At 42.1% G+C, this 16048-nt stretch overlaps 1 protein-coding gene across 3 annotated transcripts in view; it reads left to right on the top strand.

Moving 5' to 3' along the window:
• RC3H1 (ring finger and CCCH-type domains 1) overlaps positions 1-1185 on the top strand; it is a 65388-nt gene extending 64203 nt beyond the window's left edge. For all 3 annotated transcript variants that reach the window (XM_066597500.1, XM_066597501.1, XM_066597499.1), the window contains exon 20: positions 938-1185. In XM_066597500.1, coding sequence (XP_066453597.1) covers positions 938-1088 — 151 coding nt within the window. In that variant the 3' untranslated portion in view covers positions 1089-1185. The remainder of the gene's footprint in view (positions 1-937) is intronic.
• Positions 1186-16048: the final 14863 nt, after the last annotated feature.

The raw sequence follows: 16048 nt of genomic DNA, 5'->3' as shown, positions 1-16048 counted from the left end.
AGTCACCTCAAAACACTTGTAGCATCCGGAAAAAGTAAAAAGGATAGTTTAAAAAAATCTTGATGACATAACGTGGACATATGGTAAATGTTATTTATTAACTATTTTGTGTGGTATGACTGTTACAAGCAGATATAGGAGATGATTTTTCTCGTCTGTATCATTGGGGGGAGGGTATAGGTTGTGACACTAAGCATAAAAGTGTTAACTCCTCCCACTAGCTATGCCCCTCCTGCAAGCACCAAGCTAGCTCAGTCTGTTATTAGGACTGTAACATATACTCCTCTTGGTTGAAGGGTTCTTAGTGCCGTCGCACATGGTGGTAGAATGAGTTACAGTTCTTAAGCACTGCTATTCTTTAGTTATTGTTACTGCATCCTACTTGGCTGCTCCTACTGCTTGCATACAAACTGATCAGCTTGGTGCTTGCAGGAGGGGTATAGCTAGTAGGAGGAGTTAACACTTTTATGCTTAGTGTCACCTCCTAGTGTCAGAAGCTATACCCAAGGTCTTGCTGTGTCCCCCAATGAACATGACGAGAAATATTTTACGGTAACTTTTTTTTTACAAAAATCTTGTTTTTTAAGTTTTCTCTAAATCTTGGATTTTCTCTAAATAACCGCAAAACATACCACTCAAAATTGACCATAGATAAAGTAAAATGTGTCACGAAAACACAATCCCGATATCACTTGAATAACTAATAGCATTACAAAGTTAGTACCACTTAAAGTGATATGTCAAGATTTTAAAAAATTGGGTCACATAAGCCAAAACTGGCAAGTCTTCAACTAGTGTGTCTATATGGGACGCCCCTGAAATTGGACTCCCCATTGATCTATCTATAAGAGTCATATTGTACGGACGGCTTGTAGGCCGTCACTTGTTCTCCCTTTCATTACAGAAACCATTAATCTGTGTTTTACCTATATTGCAGCAACGAGGTGCCAAATGGATCTAGCTTGGCCCAGGACATCACTATGCTTTCTGGCAAGACGGCTTCTTTAACCCTTTCAGAGGATAACCAAGCTGGCGGGGATAAAAATGAGTCCCTGAGAACTGGAGTCAATTCCACTACCGCTCCCTAAACGACGAGGGCTGTTTCCCCCCCCCCCCCCCCCATACATTTAACCCTTATAAGTTTTATCTTAAGGCGTTTTCTGTTTAGTGGGAGGTAAAAAAAAAAGAAAAAAAGAAACAGCATTTATATTTTTTGTTTTTGTTCTCCTATTTTTTTTTTCTCTTTGTGGTTTTCTTTGTGTTTGGAGGGAGAGTTCAGAGCATTTTGGGGGTTATCAGAAGAAGCTATTATTATTTAAGATTTGCCTACATATCCCCGTTTTTGGGGGTCAGTTATGGGAAGAACCTGTGACCCTGCTCTCTCGTTCCCTGTCCTCCAAAGCATGACAGACTACATATAAAAAATGTGCATTGAAAACACCACTAGTAAGAACAACCTCTGCACATATTTTCACGTTAACACATTTTTTAATAAAAAAAAAATATACTGAATACAAAATATATATTAAAAAAAAAAAAAAAAGACACAGATGAAAATTAGCAGTATCTGCAAGCAATTCAAGATTAGTTGTTTTTGTTCTGTGAATGAACTTAATTTTAATACCTTTCAATGCCTTGGATGCAAGGCTTTAAAGACAAAAAAGGAAGATATTATATATATATACTCTGTTTGATTAATTGTACGATCTTATTGCTGTAGATTTACATTTATTTCTTCTTGTTTTAATAGGACGGTATTACATAACCAGGTCATCTGTGACTGCCATCGGTCCCTCAATGACAAGGCGGGCTTTCCCTGTTTAGTTTTAGATCATTTATGCCCTACAAGAGTGGATGATGCAGATTTTGCCCCAAGATGCTTTTTGAGTTTTACAGGCAAATTTTCCAGGAAATTCTTTTCCTTGTCTTTTTCACCTTTTTGCTTGCAAACCTTATTTTATAAAGTTTTATAGGGGGACAGAGGGGGAGGAGGAGGTCCAACTTTGCGGCTATTTTTTTTTTGTGTTCATTGCTCCATTGCATCAAAAATGAATTCACTTTCTAATTAGCCTTAGTGCATTCACATGGCAGATTTTGATGTAGATCCGCACCGAAATCTGTAACACCACATCAAAATTTGCACCAAATCTACTACTTGTGAACACACACATAAAGGGGTTTTTTTTGAGTAGAGAGACAGAGAAAAAAAAAGGGCTGGGAATGTAATAAGATGGGAACATACGGTATGCTCACCTCCTTAAAGTGCTCCCCATTTGAGCAAAAGAGCCCCGGTCCCTGCTACTGCGATGTCAGAAGGAGCTGCAGAGGTCATGTGCTGTCCGTGGTGCATGTGACCACTCGGCCAATCGCAGGCTACAGCAGTCACTTGTTCATGGCAGTCCCACCACTGAAGCCTGTGATTGGTGGAGCAGTCATGTGTACCACGAACACCATGTGACCACTGCAACGACGTCTGGTATTACAGTGGCAGAGACTGGGGCTCCTGCGTTGACCCTGGAGGGGTATTTAGGAAGGTAGAGGTATGTCTTTTTCTATTTTATTACACTCTTGGCCCATTTCATCTTTTTTTTTTTCCCCCCTGACCTGGAAAACCATTATCACAAATTTTATTCTGTGTCTACAATACCTATGCAGGCCTTTATGTTTCCATGGTAACAGACTACGAACACTTCTGTAGTCTGATCCCCAGTCCATTTCAATCTGTTCCCGAATTGTTACAAGCTTACATTTTTGGTATGTTTGCAAGCAGTAGGAAACCGATGGATGACTGCTCTCACAAAGCCCACTTTTAACCGCGGTGCTTCAAACGCTGCGTTAATCGCGGTACAACACCTCCATTGATTTCAATGAGGCTTCACAGCCAAACGCTCGAACACAGCGTTTCTAATGCCGTGGTTTTCGAGCACTGTCTCTTCTATTTTCTTGTGCTTTTTTTTTTTTTTTAAAGCACCTCATCAAAAATGCTGTAAAATGTGTTCAAATACGCAGCTCAACATCGCGGTGAAACTCTGCATTTTGAACATGACCCTTTCTGAACACGTGTGAGAGCGGTCTAAGACTGCAGGACCAGACTACACAGGGTTTCTTGTTTGTAGTCTGTTACTATGACGGCACACGGGTATTTGTAGGGTTTAAAGAACTGTAGACACAAAAAGGTAGAATACTTTTAATGATGACTTTTCGCAAACGTTCATCTAGATGCATTGGGGCAATAAAAAAGAAAAAAAATTTGCTAAAATTACATTGACTGCGTCTATACGGTCTAATGCATACGTAGGTAAGCTCCTAGTATCAGACAGATTCATAGACGCGCACCTCTATACCTGCACTAATCCATATGGGGGCTTCCAGTAATAAAGTATACCATGCAGGTTTTTTGTTATTTTGGGGGGAGGGTGGTTGTTTTTTTTTTGTTTTTTTTTAAATTTTGCATGTAAACCTATAGGTGACAGGTACCACTGTGTGTCTATATACAATGCATCCGACAGAGGTATATGTTGGGAAATTCCCCTCGACACCGTAAGCGCAGTTAGAAAGCAGCTTAATAGATAAAAACTTCTTTCCCATAGCTCCAACACAAAACCCGGCTCTGGTAACTGGACTCTGTTGCCTTCTGAGCAGTACTGCGATGTATCAAGGGGCAACCAATATACATTTGCCTTGTAGATAGTCTATAAGTGCACAGAAGGCTTCCAGTGGAATTATGTAGTGACATGTAAAACTTTACAAACTTTTTTTTTTTTTTAACTTCGCCCACAAATTGGGAAGAAGTGTAATAATAAAAAAAATATAGATTATTATATAATTTTTTTTTTTATTTGCTGGGAAGCGACGGTTCCTTTTTCACAAGGAATGAAGCAGATGGGCAGACAACTGGCTATGTAATACTTTCCCACATCGTTTTGGTGGGGTAAAAGCGAGAATTAATTACTTTTTTTTTTTTTTTTTTTGGTTCTTTGTATTTTCTTAGTGTTTTTCCTCCTTTTTATTTCTTTCCTTCTCCCCTTCTCCAGTATCTCCTAAATCTTTAACTCCTGCTGGGTCATTGTCCGCCTCAGCGTTACGTTCCATGAATCCTATTTTAGAAAGAATTGTAATAGAAACTCGTACAATCTCTGTACTTTCTCCAAGGAGTAGATGGGTTTTAGGTTCTCCGCCTGCCTACCAGTTGAGGCTTCCAATACTGAAAGGTGCTTGGAAAGAAGCGCCTGTTTGATTTTTCCTTATTGCCAGGAGGAGGCACCGCGTTTAATATACTGTTTCACATTGAATTAAATTGAACATTTCGGACCTGCTGGTCACACATTTGATATTTACATGTATCGGCTTGGAGTTCAAGCTAACTATTTTTTTTTTTTTTTAATTTAAATAAAATACCATAGTGTTATGTGTGTTTGTGTAGGTCTGCAATTATATGCAAGCACATATAATCTCTTTTTAAGGGTTTATTTTTTCTTTTTGGATGAGTGCAACTTCTAGGCGCATGGAGATCTACTTAACGATGGCACGGAGCTTGGCTGGTTATGAGTTTTTATTTATTTTTATTTTTTTTCAGCTTCATATTCAGCGAATCGCGAGCATAAAAAATGGGTTTGGAAGTGAATATAAAACCCCCGTTGACTTGGTGCTATGTCTTTTATCTTATCCAAAAGTGCTCCATTTACTATTCTCGCAAGGACAGCCCTAATGCAAGCTTTTTGGCTTGAGGCTACGATGTTGCCTTAGTAGACAGGAATTCAAGAAAAATACACTCGAGTCATCTAATTCCCTGCTTGGTAAATCCCTCTTAAGCGCTGGTACGAACCATCCCCTAAGGTTACGTTCAGCAGTTATGTGCCTTATGGGGTTCATCACACCATGTCATGTACTATTTGACGCCTCCCCTACGTAGCCTGCTTTACATATATATCGTTCACCTATAGATTTAGGTTGCATTTAAAGCTGTGTCTTACAAGCGATGACCAATAAGGTGAAGAGGGATTTTTTTTTTTTAATAGGTGAGAATAAGAGTGGGGAAACCAAATTCCCTGTGTTTACAGAGCGGGGTAGGAGCTGTCAGAATGCGTGGAAGGATCCATCACTCTTTGATCTCTACTGAAAGGATATGTACGCTTTTGCGAATTATGTATCGCTCCTGTGCATCTAGGGGAAAAAGTTAGGCAACTTTGCAGATGTTTTTAAAGGGTGTTCCTATCTTGGCTTTTCATAGCTGGGATGGGCAATTGCTGCTATGGTTACTGGCCAGAGCCTATGGAAAGATGTCAGCCGAGCTGGAAGAGTTACGGAAATGGCGTTAGCACAGTGCTAGGCTGGCTCTGTAGCTTCCATTCACTTCATTGGGAGCTGCAGAAACGGTGCTCGGCTCTTTCAACAGGGCATTAGGACAAAGCTCTTGCTTGTCCCCTGTCGGCCACGAAAAAAAAGCTGAGCTTGGAACACCCCATTAAGAAGATCTCACATTTGGGGATCGTTCAAACAAGCATGAGCGTATTTTGGTCTGTGAATGCGCAGCGTATTCACAGACTGAAAAAGGCAGATCCCTTTGTGGCCCTTCTGCAGTTTTTCTTTTTTTTACGTGCGCAGCGTATTTAGATGTGCAGAGAAATGCGTAGAAGGGCCCATTATTTTGATGCGCAAATACATAGTGAATACGCAGCTTTCCTGTGCATTTCCGCTGGCCCATTCACTTCTCAAGTCTATTTCGGCGCATAATATAAAATAAGACATGCTGCGTATTTTTTCACGCCACCGAAAATATGCATATGTGAACGAACCCAATTAAATGAATGGGTTGTATTATGCAGCGTAAATACACATGTGAATGAGCCCTTAGTGTCTACAGCATCTATGCATCTCCATGGTGACAGACCACAAAACAACCCCTGTTGTAGTCTGATCCCGCAGTCGTGTATTAGTCCCTCCTGTCTGCCTCATCTTCTACAGTCTATAGATTAGCAAGAAAAGCCGGCAGATGGGAAGGAGTGACGCATGACTGTAGCATCAGACTACACGCAGCGCTTGTAGTCTGTTGCCATGGAGACCCACAGTTCTTTATGATGTATACACAAAACGGAAGGAGGAGGCTATAAAAGTGTACATATTCTTGTACCGCTGCAGTGTTATCTTTTTGTGGAGAATACCGAGCCCCGTGGTTTCTGTCTGACACTCCTTATGAAAAATCTAGTATGGATCTTTGAATTCATTACCATCTCCTTGACTTGCATAATCGGTCTTCTATCCCTAGAAGCTGCCTCATCAATGCTATGAAGAGAAAAAAAAAGAAAATGAAAATGCATTCAGACGAATTTGTTTAGCACATAACTTCTGTGAAGTTGCTGTTTTCTAATGGTGTTATAACTCAATAATGTAGAAACGTGGGGAAGCCCTCAACTGGTAGGCACCGTGCGCAATAGTAGGGATCTTTCGTACGATGAAGATTTGCACATTGCTGTATTACCCATGGAAGTTTTCAGTCTTGTGATGATCTTTTCCTCTACTGCGACTGGGAGACCTGTAAAGGACGGTGATGGCCTTTCGAGCTGCAGACTTGCCACTTGAGGGGTTAATGAAGCCGTATTTTAAAGGTCTTTCAGCTGGGATTGTCACGTTAGCAATTTCTTTTTTCACTATGGGCAGCAGATACGTTTTTGGAGGTGACATCGGCTGACTACTTTGTATCTGTTTTTAGAATTGCCTCTTCCTGTAGGGTTGGTGTTGTACTGTGCTGCTCTTGTAGGAGTAGCAATGCAAGTTTTGTAGGAAATGTAACGACTTGGCTAATTTACTACATACTGTAAAGTTACTAAATGCCTGGATAACTACTAGTACAGATCACTAACACTGGATACATGGTGAACAGACTCTTCCAATAGTGAAGGATTCATTTGCTCTAGAGCACCATACAAGATGATTCTTCCTGAGAAGCCTGGCCATATAGGACTAGGCTCATTGATTGCCATTGCTGAGGTAGCTGCATAATGGCGCACTATAGGCCCAAAGCACAACCCACCCATCTATATTTTGGCGGCTGTGGTGAGTTTGCAATACTGTAAGTTGCCAATAGCAGCAGATGATTGGCCATTCTCCATGGGGTTTATCTTAATGCGGTTACAATATTTGCATTATTTCACGACAGGAAGACAGTGGAGACTGATGGTATCTTTATAGGCTTAAAGGGGTTGTACAGCTTTAAACTATTGATGATCTTTCCGGTACAGGCCATTAATAGATCGGCCTAAGTTTCCCCATGCTGATCAGCTGTTTGTTGGGTTGGTGCACTTGTGTATGGAGCTGATGTCGTGCGGGAAGCACACGGTTCCTTTCCTACTGCAGTGGCCCGGCTTGGTCTTGCAGGCATTCACTTTAACTTTGCCTGTGCCTATAAGACCAAGCCGGGCCACTGCAGTGAGAATGGAGCTGTCTTCTCTATGCACACAAGCTCTTTGCACGAGAGCCACCAGTCTGGTGAACAGCCGATCAGCATGGTTCCTGGGTGCCTATCTACTATTGACGACCTAGGCTTAGAATAGATGAATAGTAGTTTACCGCTGGACTAAATCCACATTGAAATTAAGGGCATGAATCCAAATGTCCTTGCCACCTTTCAGCTATTTTTAAGTAATTGACAATATTCCACACTAATGTCTAGGGGGCACACGCTGCGCCAGGGGACCTGGTAAGTATAGAAAGCAGATCCCAGACCTCCTGTCCTCATCTTTGAGCCTCGTGTAGTTTATGGGGCTTTAAAGGTGATGACAAATGCCCTTTTAAATCTACATATAGTGTTAAGAAATGTGAAGCAAGTTATTTAAGCAAATCGCTCATCTCTGATTTTGGAGTTAAAGGGTATTTTTTGTGACTTTAAACATTGATGGCCTAACCTTTAGGATATTTCATCAATCTAAGATCAGTGGAGGTTTCACTCTTAGCACTACCGCCGGTCAGCTGTTTGATGGGGCTACAGCGCTCAGCAACGGCTGAGGCCTGCGATATCCATTTCATCATTCTCATGGACTTTCTGTGATTTGGTGCCATTCTAGTGAACCAGATTGAGCCGTAATAATACAGTTGCGATGCAATCTACAGCTGTGCAATGATTAGGTCGCAGCGCTAACTTGGATTAGTTATACACAATGCACTTTGAGTCCATAAAGTTGGCCAGGTAAGCGGTAGCCTGTGCAATACCATCAGTCGCCACTGCTTTCCTGTATTCTTTTATGCTTTTGTTTTGCTAAAATTGGAGTTGGGCTTTAGTTGAGACCATCAATGGTGTCTCTTGTTCAGGTGCAACCTTTAGGCCAGTGCTGTAGTAGATACAATGGCTTCCTCTATAGAGAACTGTTGAGTGCACTTTGTAAAAGCCTCGAAATGCATTAAATGGCATTACCTTGATTGATTTGTTTTTGTTTTTTTTACCCCCCAGCATACGGTTTCGTACATCCCTGATTTTATAAAAATGATCATCTGCTAAGTTTATGCAGAAACCAATATGATACTTTGTAGCAAAGTTTATTTAATCATCACAAGACTGACTTCTATCTTTCGGCCTAATCAGCTTGTGCAGGAAAGACCCATCACGCGCCTGTGATTTGTAGAGTGCTTCAGGTTGGAAACGTTACGTACAGGAACATTTACATTGTACCAATTCCTATAAGGCAGTTACCACAATGATTCCCTTTTGGCATGGGTCGAAATAAAAACACCCGTAAGGAAGAGATCTTTTCTTTCAAGTCATTAACTTATTATAATTGACTACTTTTAGGTATGTCTCCCACTCGGTTCTTCCTGAATGGTCCGTCTGCTTAGGGCAGCGGTGTAGGGAGGGGTGATGAATCCCTGCAGAACTAGGCAGATTTGTCTATCAGGAGTCTGGGAAAGCTGAGAGCCAACTATAATGGGAACGGTAATTACGGTTGTGTTTAGTTGGCACCCAGCTCTTCTCAAAATTTAAAGGGGTAGTCCAGACTAAAGGGTCTGTGTGGGTTTTGTTTTCTATGGAAGATAACTCTACGCCCTTGTCCTGGACTTACACCTTTCAGGCATGACATTTTTAAAGGGAATGTATTATCAGAAAATGGCCTTTTTTAAGTTTTAGTGATATGTATATATTTTTTGTTCTTTATGCCACAGTATATTTAAAAAAAAAAAAAAAAAACTTGTATTTTTCCACTCTGGCCACTAAGCCTAATAATAGTCTGACATTTCCTGTTCAGCAGTCATCTCCTAATCATCACGGGCAGGATTACAATGAAAGGTCGCACCTGTGTGTAGATAACACAGGATCAACTGATAACAGTACTTGTGGTGGTCATAGCTTCCCTCCCTGGACAGCCTACAGAGCAGGCCCACAACACTCTTCTATAGAAGTTAATGAGTTGTCTGTGGTCCAGGAGGCTGCTGTACAGATCACGATGTTTCACACTATTAGGCTTAGTGGCCAGAGTAAAAACTACAAGATATTAGGATTTTGTTTTAATATATAAAGTAAAAAATAAGTGTTGAGATGGAAAATCAAGCAAAATCGCCAAAAATGATTAAACCGGGTAAAGGGGACCTGTCGCCAGGATCTCGCTGCTCAAACCACTGGCAGCATGAAACCGAAGCAGATATTCCTGTTTAGCTTATGTATGTTTTATTTTGAAACGCTCTTGCATTTCAGAATAAATTTACTTAAGAACTTTCAGGCTGGGGTCACAGGGGGCGGATTCCCGCCGGAAATCTCGCGGTTTGGCCGCAGCAAAAAACGCGAGATTTCCGCCGGGAGAAGCACCGCGGTGAAACCCGGGGCGGCTTTGAAGCGGCCCGGTCACTCACTTTTATGCTGCGGCCGGCGCTCCCATAGAGGAGAGCGCAGCGGAAAGGAAAAAGAATGGACATGCTGCGGTCGGCAAAGCCACGCCACAGCCGTGGTTTCGGCCGGATTAACCGCAGCGGATTGGCCGTCCCATGTGGACGAGATTTCTGAGAAATCTCGTCCACATGGCTGGCTAATCCCGAGATTAGCGGTCGCAGGTGGATTTGCCGTGCGGAAATTCCGTCCGGAATTTCCGCGGCAAATCTGCCCTGTGTGAACCCTCCCTCAGAGTTCAGCTCTTGAGTCAAAGGGCCACGTCAAGTTGGGCTGTCTCTCTGCCCACGTCATCAAGAATGACCGCTCCTCATCCTTGCCTGTGTGTAGGGAGAGAGGTGGGCAGTGTTGATGACGTGGGTGGGTAATGCCCGGCGTGACCCACCGCTTTGAGGCGGAGCTTTGTTCCAGCTGAGCTTTAAGTCTAATTTCTAAGTGTACGTGCTCTAAAAAAAAAAAAAGCAGCATTTCAGTATAGAACATACATCGGCCGAATGGGCATGTCTGTTCTTGAGTTCATCCTGTCTGTGGTTTCGGCAGCATGAACCTGGTGACTGGTACACTTTAACCTAAAAACTTAGCTGAAGCAATCACTTTCTGATGACATGTTCCCTTTAACAACTTGGTGGAAGAACATAAATCCCTAAACTGGTGATTTTTAAACTCACAATTATCAGAAAAAAACATTTTAGTCTGGATAATTGGCTATTCAATATAATTTATAAACCAAATAAAAAAATCATTTGCCAATACAGAAGGCAACATATTCTAGAATTTGTATCCTTTACCGAAATGCTTTCATTTTGACCCAGTGCCAGTAGGGAATGGGGATTACACGGACTCTCTGACTGTGTATCCCCAAGTAGGCCTGCCTTCTAGTATTACATATCACCGACTGTTTACTGCTAATGATGAAGCACCTCTCGCCTCACAGGCCGCCGTCTGCACCTCTTATCAATCTGCATTCTATTCTTTCAGGCTGGATTCAGTTTAAGATTATTATTATTAATAATTTCCTTGTTCTTTGGCTCATACCAGTCTCTCAGAGACATTCTGCAGCTATTAATCACCTTTTTGGGTGGAGTTAAATTTGTTTATTTTGTTTTTGTTTTGTTTTTTTGTTTTTTTTCTTTTTTTTTAACTTTTTAACTTTTTGATGCATTTTGCTTGAAAAAGAGCTTGTGATATTCACCAATCTTATTGATTGTTCTGTGACTGTGCCCTGCAGAGGTTTAATAAAATGATATATAAAAAAAATTGCCTTGGCCTTTTTTATGTGTTTATGCAGATTGTATTCATGTGCAATGATCCACACTTTATACTGTTTTGAACTAGTGTTATACTGTAGATTATATTCTGTATATAATTGGGCAGATTTATTATTATTGAATATTTAACAGGTGTTTTTAGTGCAAATTGCATTGGAAAACTGCCTTACTTGGTTTATGCCATATTTATCATGCGTTTTTTAGACTTTTTTGGCCACTTCGACTTAGTCAACAGAGATGCGGCTTCATGACATGCTCAATCGTGCGTCAAATTTTGGCACAGTTTTTGCTGTAAACTAAGCCAAAAATGTATATTAGACTAGACAGTTTGTTTTTCTAGATGCACCGGATTTATCCTTCAGCAGTTGCTGACATAAATCTGGCGCATTTAAAGACTGTTTGTCTGTTTGCACCATCTAACTATTAGACATAATTAAATCTGCCCCGTTACATTTTCAGAATCCAGTGCTAATTCCATCCTTCATGCAAAAAATACATGGGGACTAATCACCTGGACATCACCGTAGGAGAGAATATGCAAAATTAAGACCCCTTTCGTATCCGTCAGTGTTAAGTGGAGACCAAAGAGCTTTCAGTATCACATTCTTCCCTATGATTCTGTACTAGTTTCCAACCCCCAGAAGAGATGTCTGATGCGCTCCACCACCATTCTGTGAGCGATAACCGTTAAGTGCTTAAGACGGACATCCTGTGTAGTAGTACACTTAAACTGGGTTCAGACGGGGTGGAATATTTGTGCGCAATTTTAAGCCTGAGACTAAGCAGCAAAGTGTATGAGATTTGCAGAAACCCTTTCACACACAGCGGCAAAGCCGCACTGAAACTGACATGCGCAGAATTCAAAGCTGCGGCATGTCAATTGTATCGCCGTTTCCGATGCAAGCTCTCCCCTCTCTATGGGGAGAGATGGCCGCAGCAGAATAAGCAGCTTTCAAAACCCGCGCCAAATGTCTAGGGACTTTAGCTGCGGAAATCTAGCAGAATTTCCATGCACTCGCACTGCGAACATTCCGCGGGGTTTCCGCACCGTGTGAACCCAACCGTACTGTCCTGTTTCTTGCTGAAGTACCCCTATGCACGGTAGGAGGCATCCATGGTGGGCATATTGCACACGTTGCACAGCTGGGACAGTATAAGCGTTCACACATAAGCTATATTATTGGAAGAATAGAGGAGAGGGAATGCCCACTGAGCTCTGTACTTGCAGCTCATCACACAGGCCTTCGGAATAAAAGAAGAAAAGTAAAAGTCCACCAACAACATTGCAGCTTCACACTCTAATGGATAAGTAGTCACTTACCTTTTTCATGACCAAAGTGCACATCCGCTTTTGAGTAACGCTGGCACATAGCTTTTTATTCTGCACAGTTTGGTAGGCAGGGTACGGCCTTGAGCCCTTCACGTTGGAATTAAGGCAGTAACACTTTGTATAAAAGAAGCCTGCTGACACACCTTGGTGGCTGAAGCATGTATTCGGAACAATTACAGCGCTTTTACACGGGGCAATTATGGCTTCTCTGCTTTCACACAGGAAAGATAGTCGTTCGGTGAATGAAGGAGGAGCGCGCTGGAGATCTATTCTGGCCGCTGCCTCCATTCACTATGAACAGACGGTCATTCATAGATGAACGGCTGCCCACTTACACTAAGAAAGAAGTCGCTCAGTTGTAAGCTGAAACAAAGTTACTAGCAACTAATGAGCAATTTCTCACTTTTACAAAGGATGACTACTGGTAAAAACCTTTTGTTTGAGCAATTTTGCGACGAGTAGTCGGTCCACGTACAAGTACCTTTAGATTCCATGGCCAAAATTCATTCTTTAAAAGTGTTTTGTCATTTAAAAAAAAAAAAAAATCAATACTTATTCCTCCCAGGCAGTCTTCTTACCACATCTTCTCCTCGCTGATCTTCTCCAGTTCGCCGGGATCACCTCACCTCCAGCTGCCCGGATCCTCCGCCTCTTATGTAGTGTTCTTTCTCTGCATTCTTCCTCTGGCAGGTCAGTGTAGGTTGCATTACTAGTGACGTAACATCCACTGCCTAGGAAGGAATGTCGGTCTATTGCCGAGACTTCGGATCTCGACACGAGAGTTCATATACTATTAAAGAGTGCATGCGCAGTCTCGGTAATAGCTCGGCACTCCCTGCTAGGTTGTGAACGCTACGTCACTAGTGATGTAGTATGCATTGCCCTGCAGGAAGGAGACTGCAGAGAATGGACGTTTTGTCACTGGTCGAAGAAGAATTGGCCGCCTTGCAGTGAGGTGACCCGGGGGGAACTGCAGGAGACAGGTGAAGATCGGCGGGGAGAAGATGCGGTAAGAAGACTGATGGGGAAGAAATAGGGGAGTATAGAATTTTTAGTTTTCTAATGGCAGAACCGCTTTAAGGAGACAGAACATGGCCCCTCTTCCTGACCAATGGGGGAAAGAGTAGGGAGTGTCTTGCATTGTTTGGGTTATGGCACCTTTCTACGGGACGACTATCAGCTGAATAATCACTCGAAAGAGAAAATTCTAACAGTAGCTCAATATAAACATGCCAAGTGATGAGGCAACAGTCATTTAGTTTCAGCTCACCCAAACAGTCACTGATCAAAATGGTGTAAAATCACAGTATTTTGGATTTGAATGACGTTTTCTATGAGCGAGATCTTGTAAAACCAAACGATGATAGTTTGTACGCTTCAGCGACTGTTTACTATGTGAGCGAAAATTGCTTAGTGTGAAGCCACCTTTTAGAATAAAGATCTTTCCAAGCTGATTGGATGCCATGGCACTCCGGGGAATGAATTTGGATTTCCATTAAGTCTGTTCTGCAGATGACCACTTGTTTTCAAGGCTGTTAGGTAAATAGGCAATAATGCACTGCATATTCTTGCTGTTGATACGGTTACTATTTGTTTTCTGGCTCCTGCACTATTGCACAGAGCATCTGGTTGTGTATGAAGATGTGGGTCGAGGGCCTCTGCTCCAGGAGTGCTGGCAATGGATTCTTTGTGGAGATGCAAGTTCATACATGTGTGTGTTGGAATGGAACTCTTATGTTACACGTCGACTCTGGGCGAAAACGTGTGTATCTGGGTAAAGAGCTAACTAGGAGATAGAAAGCAGAGGGTGGTAATAAACGGTTCGTACTCTGATTGGGCCACCTTTGCTAGCGGGGTGCCGCAGGGTTCAGTATTAGGCCCCATTCTGTTCAATATATGTATCAACGACCTGATAGAGGGGCTGCACAGCAAAACATTGATATTTGCAGATGATACAAAATTATACAATATAATTAATGCAATGGAGGACAAGGCTACAAACTGACCTAGATAAGCCGGGGGCTTGGGTAGAAAAATGGCAAATGAAGTTTAATATTGATAAATGTAAGGTTATGCCCATGGGCAGCAAGAATGGATGTTACCAATATTCACTTAATGGGGTACTGCTAGGGAAAAGTGAGATGGAAAAAGACCTGGGGGTACTAGTGGACTGTAGACTAAACTGGAGCAATTAATGCCAGTCAGCTGCTACCAAAGCAAATAAAGTCTTAGGGTGCATTAAAAGAGGTATAGGGGCGAGGGAGGAGAACATTATTCTACTCCTAAATAAGGACACCGGTGCTCAGGATAGACATTGCAGTGCTTGAGAGGGTACAAAGAAGGGCAACTAAATTAATTAACAGAATGAGAGGACTGGAATACCCTGAGAGGCTAACAAAATTGGGATTCTTTACCCTGGAAAAAAGGGGCTAAGGGGCGACCAAATAACTATGTATAAATATATTGGGGGACAATACAAGGATCTCTCCCATGATCTGTTTATACCCAGGACTGCGATGGTAACGAGAGGGCATCTGCTACATGTAGAAGAAAGCCGGTTTCATCGTTAACACAGAAAGGGGTTCTTTACTGTAAGAGCAGTGAGACTGTGGAACTCTCTGCCTGAGGAAGTGGTGATGGCAAAATCCATAGAGGAGTTTAAAAGGGGAGTAGATGTATTTCTAGAGCGCTATGATATTACAGGATCTAGACATTAAGTGTCCAGGGATTACTCGGGCTGCCGTTATGGAGTCCAGAAGGAATTTTTTTCCCCCACCAAATGAGCTAAATTGGCTCGTTTTTTTTTTTTTTTTTTGCCTTCCTCTGGACCAACAAGGAGGAGGTTGAAACAGGCTGAACTAGATGGCCATTGTCTTCGTTTGGCCTAGCATACTATGTTACTCCCAAGTAGTTGAAAGAACGGATACATCTGATTGACCAGAAGCTAGATTACCACTTACCAGAGTCTTGATGCTTTGAAAACCATTCCCTTATGCTGCTCCTCCTTGAATTGGATGTAGCAGTGATGCAATCTGTAAGTGGCAACTTAAAACTTTGCCAATTCGCACATCTCTATTCCCCACGTATGCGAATGTGGAATTTTTGCTGGTGAGAAAATTGGGCCAAAACTAAATGGCTCACAGAAAAACTGGTCATGGTGCCCATAGAAGCCAATAACCTAATATCTGCCCTGGAAAATAAAAGCTGCATTGTGATGCTGTTAGAACCAAGAAGTCCAGGATTTGGGACCAATATATCCGAGGCCCACTATTTGCTAAGTATGAAACGCCCTGTAGACAACAGCAGATTTGGGTTAAAGGGGTATTCCAGAGACTGGGCAAAAATTTCCCTAATATTTCCACATATTGCCATTATTCTAAATGTCCCATCTAAGTTGTCAAACTGGACTTCGGCACCTTCAGATTTTCACATTTTTCCTTAAAATGGCCACCAAGGAGTGCAAAAACTACATCTCCCACAATGCCCCATTACCAGTTACTGACATTTACGACTTTACAGACTAAGTCATCATTACAGAAGTTGACGGCACTGAGCATGCCTGACCAGTAGCATACAGGTCGT

The sequence above is a fragment of the Eleutherodactylus coqui genome, chromosome 3 (assembly GCF_035609145.1).
Source record: "Eleutherodactylus coqui strain aEleCoq1 chromosome 3, aEleCoq1.hap1, whole genome shotgun sequence".
In the NCBI taxonomy this organism is placed as follows: domain Eukaryota; kingdom Metazoa; phylum Chordata; class Amphibia; order Anura; family Eleutherodactylidae; genus Eleutherodactylus; species Eleutherodactylus coqui.
The sequence above is the reverse complement of the archived record's forward strand: the minus strand, read 5'-3'. Positions and strand labels throughout refer to the sequence as shown.